Source organism: Anarrhichthys ocellatus, unplaced genomic scaffold (assembly GCF_004355925.1).
Source record: "Anarrhichthys ocellatus isolate YVR2014 unplaced genomic scaffold, GSC_Weel_1.0 scaffold3, whole genome shotgun sequence".
NCBI classification, from domain to species: Eukaryota; Metazoa; Chordata; class Actinopteri; order Perciformes; family Anarhichadidae; genus Anarrhichthys; species Anarrhichthys ocellatus.
Window position 1 is genome coordinate 5,107,438 of NW_022280033.1, and position 10,290 is coordinate 5,117,727.

At 45.5% G+C, this 10,290-nt stretch overlaps 1 protein-coding gene across 1 annotated transcript in view; it reads left to right on the plus strand.

Annotated features, from left to right (window-relative positions):
- The window catches only part of sdccag8 (SHH signaling and ciliogenesis regulator sdccag8), a 21,780-nt gene extending 11,567 nt beyond the window's left edge, over nt 1–10,213 (plus strand). Inside the window, exon 14 of the mRNA XM_031877513.1 lies at nt 8,754–10,213. Within this exon, the coding sequence (XP_031733373.1) occupies nt 8,754–8,964 (211 nt within the window). The 3' untranslated portion in view covers nt 8,965–10,213. The remainder of the gene's footprint in view (nt 1–8,753) is intronic.
- Nucleotides 10,214–10,290: the final 77 nt, after the last annotated feature.

Genomic DNA, 10,290 nt, shown 5'->3' on the forward strand with positions numbered 1-10,290 from the left:
TGTGTGTGTGTGTGTGTGTGTGTGTGTGTGTGTGTGTGTGTGTGTGTCACAGAGTGCCATGATGTTGACAGTGGTGGGCCCGTCGGCCCGGTGACGAGACCTTGCCGCGTTCTCCTCTCCTCGCTGTCGGAGTGCCCTCTCTGCCATCCTGCCTTCTCACCTCTCTCTCTCTTCTGCACTCTCACTGTCTCTCTCGCTCAATCTGTTGAGACCTACTTAGTCTTTTGTCTTTCTTTCACTTTCTTCGACTCTCCATCTCCTTTTGTGTCTCCCTCGGTCAGACCGTCTCACTGTCTTACTCTGCTCCATCTTTCTTTCTCTGGTCTTTAGTTGTAAGTTCATCCGTGTTGAGTTACTTGATCTGACACTAATTAAAACAGAATGTGTTCTTTTGTCAAGCTGGGTACTAACAAGTGGAAATACAACACAGTTGAGTGAAATCGGCACTATACCTTTTTTTTTAAAAACGTGGCCTCTTGAGCAGCAGCAGTACTGATTGAGTAGAATATAAGAATAGGGCGGCGGGTCACGCATCTTGTTTTTGTTCCTGTGTTGCTTAAATGTGCTGATAAATATGATAATAGGATATCTGTGCATAGACTTGTGTACTCGCCCGATACCCGATTCAGCATGTTAGTCTGTATTGGTGTTATTTCTGATCATGGTAACTCTTATTCCCACATGCAGGGCAGCTGGTAAACGTAGATAGAGTTTTCTTTATCTCTCCACTGCTCCTTCCATCCATAATCCTTCTGTTTCATGCAGAAGATAAATGATACCATGAGCCCTGTAAGCATGCCTCGCTAACTCTGGAATTGCATGAACTTATTTGCACTAGAAATATCGCTAAACTATAGATGCTCTAAATTCAGCAGTGGAAAATCACACACAATAAGTACCAGAATTATTAAGAAGAGGGGTAATCCGTCCATCCTGCGGGGCTGGGAATGGATCGAATAGACAGATCGCTGACTGGGAGACCTCAGGCAAGATGGAGGCAAATCTGTCGGCTACAACTGTTGTCACCCCAGCCAAGTGTGCCCTGGGACACTGGCCTACATACAGACACTACTGCTGGAGGACAGAGACCTAAAGGGAGAGCACCAGCCCTCCATTCACCATACCCTCTTCACCTCACTTATGCTCATCTTTCTTTTTTTTTATCTCTAATGTGGAGTACATATGTAAAGCCACCACTTCAAACTATGCATACCTTGAAATACACTCAAAGTATGGGTGTAACGGTACACAGAAGTTACGTTTGAGTTCATACCCGGGTTTAGGGTCTGTGCTAGGCTGTACAGCTGAAAGGCATCTCTTGTGCTATGGAATTGAAAATACCAAAATACATAAAATAATAAAAAATAGAACTTCACATGAGGAGGAGTGCTTCAATAAGGCTATACTTGCACATCTGGGTGATGCCGTGAAACGTACGTTACCACGTTTGATGCGTTTCCATTCACACACCCTACAACAGTGGAGAATCACCTGCACACCACAGTCGTCTTCTACACGACTCTCTCCTCGCCACAGTGTGACCGACTCACGCTTGTTGTGCTTACCTCAGCATATGTTGCCAACCGTGTACGACTATAAGTTTCCAAGCAGAACTTGCACCTGTGAACGTGCATCAATCCACATACCGTGTATTCTGCCTTCACCTTACCGTGACCCACGTACCGTGTGTGTGTGTGTGTGTGTGTGTGTGTGTGTCTCAGTCAGTCAGTCAGTCATCTGGTCAACCTTGTGCCTTCACACACCCCTGCTGTGAGGGTGGCACCATCAGTGACTCTACACGGTGCCCACTGCCCAGTAGGCACAGCTTTCATCCAACATAACAGAACCTCTCGCTGCTCTTCTTTTGAATATATTTCTCTTTTACCTCTGTCCCTCTCTTCCACCAGATTGATCTATGTTTTTATCTTTTCATCCTCTTCATTTTTATCTTTCATATAGCGGCTCTTTGTTCTTTTTTTTCTCTCTCTCTCTCTCTCTTGCCTTCAATCCATCCCTTTCTTTCTGTCGCCCTCTTTGGGCGCAGCAGTGCCTCGTAGGTAGTATGTAGGGCAGTGCCCCCGTCTGCAGATTGTATCGGGAGATGATCACAAAGACGGGGACAAGAGATGGTGGGGAGGACAGGATGAGTTCAAGGTAGCAGCTGCGTGGAGATATTCTGGAAGATACAGACGGAGGAATACTGGAGGAGAAGAGAGGGAGTTACGCATGGTGTTGAATAATGGGAGAAGACAGCAAGATGCTCCCTCAAATTCCTCTACCTGTACTGGATTACCTTCAGTTATCAAAATAATGCTTTATTTGAAATCGATCAAAGCTGCTCCATAATTACGCTAAATTGAGGTTGTATGACATCTGAAAGAAACTTCCCAAAAACAAATATTGCGGACAGAGATCAAGTGTTTTTTTTTAATGGCTGTCATATGCATGTATTCTCAAATAATGCATTGCTAAGTGAATGTTTATTTTGTTTTGTTTGCATTGTAATGATTACCAGAAGAAGTCCTAAAATGAAAGATAATCCCCATAGGTTGTATTTTTTGTTTTTTTACATAAAATACTTCAAAAGGCGTCGCTGCATTGCTATTTAGAGCTTTTGTTTATGTTCATGCACTCAGTGAAAATGTAAAAAAACCACCAAAGCTTTATTTATGCATATCAATGTGCTCGTCGTTCAGAACAAAGCGCTGTGTGAACCAGGTTGAAAGACACGTTGACACGACCCTGACAGTAGCGCTGTTTAGTGCAGTCTGTTAGTAAAGAGATGTAAACAAAGACACAGGCGATTAGGAAGGAGGACGATGACACCGACGGTGGACAAGAAAAGAAGGGCGAATAGATAAAGGTAGATGAGAATGAAAGAGAAGAGGACATATGGAAGTTGTGGGGAGGACAGTGTTCAGGAGAATACATAGGAAGTTTTGTATGTGTGTGGATGGCATGGAGGAGGTAAAAGGGGAGCAGAGGAGGAAAGCAGTGAGGCTGGCGATGGTGTGTGTATAAAGGCGGACACCGGATGGGCTCAATCCCCCCTACAGTTCCTTCTCCAGCCTCAGTCCCCCCCACTGAGTTAAAAAAAAAAAAAGCCTGTCTTTGTTTTCCAGCTCAATGGCCGCCTCTCTAGGCATCTGATCTACTGGCCCAGGACCGAGGGGAGGAGGAGAAGTGAGGAAAAGCGGCGAGTTAGTAAGAAGATAATAGAGGAGTTCACTGACGATAACTTGGGTGGGTAATGAGAGAGAGATGGCACATGTTCCTTCCTGCCAGTTGCCCTGAAGCTCATATCCGGGTGGAAGGGGTGAGGAGCGTTTGAACGACATCAGGTCTCAGGTGTGAAGTGGATTCCAGCACAGGTGGATTGAGCTCACACCGGAGAGAACACTCCATGTGGCACAAACGTTCAGTTTGCACACCTTTCTCTCTCAATGCTCTATATATTTGTTCTCCTCATAAACATTCTGTCATCGCTCTTTTTTCGTCTTAAGAAATATATCAATTCTATATGTAGACTTGTAAACACTTATTTCTTTTCCTGTTTTTACTTCTATAATCCTACAAATATGTTATTACATTAGACATTTATATTGTAACATTCATATAACATGTACTATATACTTCGTCAAATGTCTAATGAGAAATAAGTTAACTGGTTTCCTGATTGAAATAATGAATTCCAGCCGATTATTTACCTTCGCAGCTGAGATTGATTCGACCCTCAGCCCTGCCGCATATGTTATCCACAACTATTTCTGTAGAGTCCTGGGTTTCCTGGGTTGGGATGCTCAGTATGGGAGCATATTGTACGTATGCTGTGTGTTTATTTTTAAAATCACAGATGCCTGCGCTGCCGGTCCGTCCTTCCTGTGTTAAGACCATCAGTCGCCTGTGCCAATTAGGACTTTTAAACTTCTCTCGCTCTGTTTTGTGAGCAGATAGATGATGACAGAGGCCAATCAGCAGCTAATTACTGGAATTGTTGTTTTTTCCTCCTCTGAGGGAAGGTGTGCTGCAACAGCAAATGTTTGTTTCTCTGAGGGTCGTGCATTCGTAGCATGTCTGTGTGGACACGCATGTATTTATTCATGGAGTGAAATATGTTCAGATGTGCATATTTTAAGAGTTATTGTCCATACTTATGCACGTGTGTCTGAAAGGGAAGGCACATTTATTTTTTGTGTTAATTTAACAGTTGCAGGTTGTTGTTTTTTTCCGGGCTCGATTGGCTCGCCGCTGGCCTTGATGGCAGTGGGGGGGCTTCAGCGCTCCTTGAAGAAGAAAAGAGGCTTGGGCCGCCCGCTGTAAACAAAGTTGACTTGCAGACAGATGGATTGAATGACAGAGAGGCTAACTGAGCCAGGAACGGGCCTGGCAGAGGGAGGGAGGGGAGGGAGGGAGAGAGAGAGAGGGAGAGAGGGAGGGAGAGAGGGAGAGAGACGGAGATAAAGGGGGGGTAGAGAAGAGAGAAGAGGTGGCCAACAGGAGAGGAGGTGTGAACAGGTGCAGGGCCGCTGAAGGAAGAACCAGCAGATGGAGAGAGACACAGCCAGTTTAGTTACAGGAAAAAAAAAAAGGGTGGGAGGCAAAGGGGAGGGAGGAGGGAGAGATGGAAACAGCAGAAAAAAATTATCGGAGCAGAGATGAGAACGCTGTGGACGGATAGATAGATGGACGGATAGATGGGCTGGGCACAGAGTAAAGGAGCGTCGAGGCTGCATCAGGCCGCCTCTGTGTTTGAGGTGTTGGTTTCATAAAGCAATGAGAGGAGTGTCAGAAAATGATGTGGGAGCAGAGTGATCGACTTACATCACCCCGAGGTTTAATAAAAATGTGCTAAAACACATTGAGGTGCGTGTGAGAGAAGATCGTGTGACGCGGCCGTGCGGTCTGCCACACGAAAACAATTCAGATGTTTATTGTACGCCGCATCAATGATACGCAGCGCAGCGAATGTTCAATATGTCACTTTATTTTCTCTGCGGTGCACTCAGCCTTTGTTGGCAGTGTCGGGTAGACGGGCCTACACAAGGCCTCTGTCTCACCGTCTCTCAGTCGCACACATAAACAAGCCCACTCACACATTAGAAGGAATCATCTCTGTAGTTCTGCGTATCAAACTGTTGAATATTAATCCAGTCTGATTGATGCAGTCTATCATGAATAGCTGTGGATCCGCTGGAATTCCTCCACAAGAAATGAATCATCAGGAGTGTCACCGTTTTGAGCAGTTGAGCAAATAGTTAACAGTTGTAATTTTATAGAACAGCATCAGTGCATTTAAGTAAATCACAATCAAGTCTCATCAGATATTTATTTGAGCTGCAGGTGCCTCAGTTTAAATGATTGATTTCAAAGGAAATGTAATCGTTTAAAATATAGGTTCATGTTTAAAGGTATTTAGGAGATTATACATTTCTTATTTTTGTTGATACTGTATAATCGATCTAGTTAAGATATGACAGGTAATACACAAATCTGTCATCTGTTAAAACCACACTCATTTTTTAATTTTTGACAATATATCGGATCAGGAAATTTGCCATAAGTACAGCTATTTATCCAGATGTCCTCTGTGACAGAAGTAGTTTCACTTTATCGTCTTTCTTGATTTCCTATCTCGTCCTCAACGATTCGTACGATTCGCTTGTTGGATCGTTCTCTTCAGTTTTCCATTAGTCTTTATGCATATTATTTTGTTTCTTAGTTATTTTAAATTACAACAAAATATAGTCATATATTTTGTTGTAATTTACATTCACACACAGATTTTTCTATATTATTTGTGTGTGTTCATGTTCTGTGTGATTCCACTGTGTGTGTATGTGTCGGGTGATATTGTGTTTATTGGGAGGGAGTATCGTCTATTTCACTTTAGTCCAAACAGCGGTCAGTGGTGTCTGGCGTTGGCGAATGTCTCCAATTCCTCCAAGTCCACCGTCTGACTCCAATTTGTGCTCGTTCTCTGATAAACCGCGGCATTTGGTGGTTCTGGCGTGGGATGCCGGCTGCACCATGGGGTGCTGCAAACTCTGTGCTTGGTCAGGCCCTGGCACCCCACATCTAATGGGCAACAGCTTGAATAGTGCCCACTTAGGCAGGCCGCGCAGACTGGGCCCCCTCGTCTTCCTCGCTGCTCCAGCCAGCTAGCCAGCCAGCCACCGCCTCTGCCACCTCCCACTTACCCAGCAGCCACTGTACCTGGCCGCAGCCCCAGAGCTATTCCAGCCTACCTTAGGCCCCTGGCCCATGCCGCCCTCGCCATACTTATCAAGCTGTCCTCCAGTGCATCAGGCCAGGCATATACAAACAGGCCCAGCTATCCGCTAACTGAACATTCAGTCTATTGCCTCCTAGGCCCAAACAAGAGTTCCTGCCACAGGCAGCAACCCAGAGCCCATTCACCAATTAGCTGGAAGGCAGATTATTGTCCAGGGAGAATTATCCAGCTCCAGCCCCACATATCCAGCCTCTGCTCTACCCGCCGCCCTTAACGCTTGCTCCAGGGCTTGGCTCTCCACTGACATCTCTCCTTTGCTTTCTCTTTTTTATGCTTTAATTTGACAGTGCTCATCAGCAGCCATTTTGTGACAGCAGTTTGCAAGTAAACGCGTTGCTTTGGATTGAGGATACAAAATGGCGCAGGGTAAAGAACCTCATAACTTCGCCCGACTTCCCAGCTTTGATTTGATCCTCAAAGAGGCTTTCAGGCTCTGGCCACAAGGATCCGAACCCTCAGGTCTTACTTATTGAACTGAACTTAGAACCATTGACCCTCCTCGAGATTGCATTTATACATTACATTGGTTGTAGTTGTCCCCAGAGCTGAAGGCCCGGAGTCTGCTCTGTTGCGTACAACTTTATTAGTTTGTTGTTTCAGTAGATCAGCAAAATCAAACAGATGCCAAATGTGTAGCTCTCTGTGCTTTTGCCTTTCTTGTTTTCCATCGCTCTCCTCTTCCTCACCACCACTCTATTGCTGACTGCTGGAACTTTCTGGCGGCCTGTCTGATGCTAATTGGTGGGTAAACAGGTCTGGTGTGACTCCCACCCCCGCACCCCACCCCAAATGCACACAAACACACGCACACACACACACACACAGGCATACGCAAATACACACGGCCCCCTGGAACCTTTTGCAGGACCAAATGGCTGGCAACGCCTGCCCGCCATCTCCCGCTGAGCCCTGGTGTGCGCTTTGGTGGCTCAGGCTGCTGTTCAAGCCCAGCGGGGGTTCATTCACTCTCACACACACACGCACACACTCATACGAGTACAGACACACACAGTCTCCTTGTGTCCCCTGCACACCCGCCACCCGCTTTCACACCCCAGACAGCAGGACAGCAGGAGAACACACACACACACGAAGGAACAGACAGACGCGGTCACTTTAGAGATGCAGGCCAAGCGCTGTAGGGGAGAAAAGTTTTCACTTAAACTGGAGAATTCTCTCTTCATTAGCGCCTTTGGACTTCAGGAAGAGTTCTGTTTATTTGTTCGTTTTTTTTTTTTCCTGTCTTTGTAGTTTTTCTTTTCTCTCCTTTTGTAATTTGGACTTAGCTGAGTTAGAAAGTTTGGTTTAAACGGTAGTAAAATGCAGCGTTGTTCAAAAGCCACTTTAGTTTGCGTCTTACCTGCACAATTTTGATGATGAGATGAACGAACAGGGAGATTAGAGCTACTTGATCGCTACCAAATGTGTCATGCTAGCCAGCATCCCTGTCGTACTACGAAGTCATACAGTTATTCTTATGTAGACGTCGTGTAAGTAGCCTCTTGTAAAAATAAGATGCGATTGATCAGCTGATGTTACGTAGCTGTATCGTCACATGTGTTTTCGGCAAACTGGAAACTGAATGATATTGACACAAGTTGCACAGGAAATTCAGAGGATGACGGGCAGCTTAAGCAAAGTAATATCTAAGGGCAGAGCAATCTTTTCTTTTTATACTCTTGCAAAGGAGTCTGAAATGGACCGTTGTATTTGTGCGAGTGTTGGTGTTTCGTAGACAGCTGCAGTATCACTCGGGGGTCCTCAAGCCGTCAGTGGTCTGACGCTTTTAGCCTTCTAAGTGTTTTCTGACATTCTCCTTTCTGTACTTTCTTCCATTCTCCTGTTTGTACAATGTTTACTCTCCTCCTGTTTTCTCTCTCACCTCTGTCTATCTCTTAGTCCTTTTTTTACATTATTGATCTACTTTACACCCATCAAAAACCTTTTTTGTATCTTTTACCAGAAACGGTTGTAAAGTATGATGGAATTGATTAGAAATGCATCAATCAATCGGTTGTTGATCCTAACTGATGTGTTCTATGTCGTCTAAACTAGTATGCAGTTTGTTTTTAATGTAACAGGCACAATCTCTGATCCTAAAGTAAACTAAGAGCAGCCCGACCACCAAAAACACTGCTTTGTGTGATATAATGCTAAACTTGATTGACATGTAATCACTTTTAGTGAAACAAGCCTATGTTTACTAAATGCTAAACATTCAGTACCACTTAAATTTACCTGGTAGAATAAATGATGTTTAAGACCGACGTTGTAGCCTACAGTGTTGACATGCTCAACCACAAGTACATCCTCTCAATCACAGACTTAACATTTAGTGTCTCTGTTTGGATGAACACTGGTTTTAAACACACTGTAGGTAGCCATGTTATATGATTTAAATTATGCATTTAATGAACTGTTCAGAAATTTTACAGTTTAACACCCCGGTCCTCTTCCCCAGACAGGACAGAGAGAGTTCAGAGCGGGCTCATGAGGAGGAAATGGCGTCTACGACCCTTTCAGCGCAGGAACGAGAGAGAGAGCTGGCTTTGCTGCTGGAGCAGACGGAGGATCAACACCAGCAGAGAGGTGAGTGCTTCCACCTTCAGGGCTGTTGCTGGTCTTGGCTGCAGCAGAGCTTCCACTGTCTCCTTCTTACCTCTCTGTCTTAATCTAATTTAGAGACTTGTCCGGATGTGTCCGCGACAATGCATGCAACATTGGGGCTGCTAGCTGTCCCAGTCGGGTGATCCGAGGACATTTGCCTGTTTTGTGCAAAACCTGCAGTTGGAGATACATTATAGATTTAACCTGTGCGTCGGTTATCGTTGTAGCTGGGCTGCAATACTTCAACCACAGCACCCCTGCATGCAAGGCACTAATCTTGTCGGTTAACTGTTAGTGATGAAAAAAAATCAAAAGAGAGAAAGAGTGTGTTCGCAGAAGGATCATTGTTGCATTCCTTCTGCAGCTATGCAGAATTTATAGAAAAAGAGATATAAACAAACATAAAAAGTATGATTGAAAATGAAATAATTCTCAAGTGAATTCTACTCTCCAGTGCTGGTATCCATTGGCAGTGGATTGTATCTGGCAGATGTGATGGAGCCAAATCAGGTGGACATTGGGGGGGTCAGACTCCCCAAGGGGGCTGCATTAAATGCTTTTCATTAGAGAGCCACACACACTTGAGACCATCTCAACGCGGCTGCACAGCAGCAAGTCCTCACATTTGCTATTTCACTAGGTTTACTGTGGGCCACTGCGGTACACGGGCTTGTTAGTTGTCTTACACAGAGGGGAGTGTGATGGGGGGGGGGGGAATAAAGCAGAACTAAACAGGATGGAGCACACTGAGTTAAATTTTCAGAACCACAAGAAGCCAAACAGGAGAGTTAATCAGGGTCAGTTGCAGAATCACAGCCCTTGAGCTGGGAGCGTCTCAGTCTCTTCCTCAAGGACACTACAGCAGGGTGGATCTTAGCCCGAACAGGGTCTTGAACCTGCATCTTCCAGTTGAAGGGTGTTTTTTGTCTTCTTACTGTGCCATCAACACAACATGGGCAGAGTGGGAGGAGACAGACACAAAGAACAAAGAACACAAATCATTAGAGCTGAAGTGACCTCAAAAGAGCAGATCAGAAGCCATAAGAGGAGAAGAGAGAATAGCGGGGAAGAGCAGAGGGAAGGTGATGGGAGCAGAGCAGAGAGACCCAGCTCAGAGCTCCCTGTCTGTCTGCACAGCAGAGCTGCTGCTGCTAGCACATCTGTTGCACCATCTGGATCTCCCCCCCCACCTCCCCCTCAAAGCCACCACTCACCCTCAACCACTCTCCCTCTCCCTCCCTCCCTTCTCCTTTCTGTTTGTTTACCTGTGGTTCCCTTCAACAACCAGGGAGCCTGCTGGTACACAGAACAAAGATGGACGGTACAGAGGGAGGAAAGGATGGATGGAGGGAGGAGGTGGTGGTGGTGGTGGTGGTGGTGGGGGGGGGGGG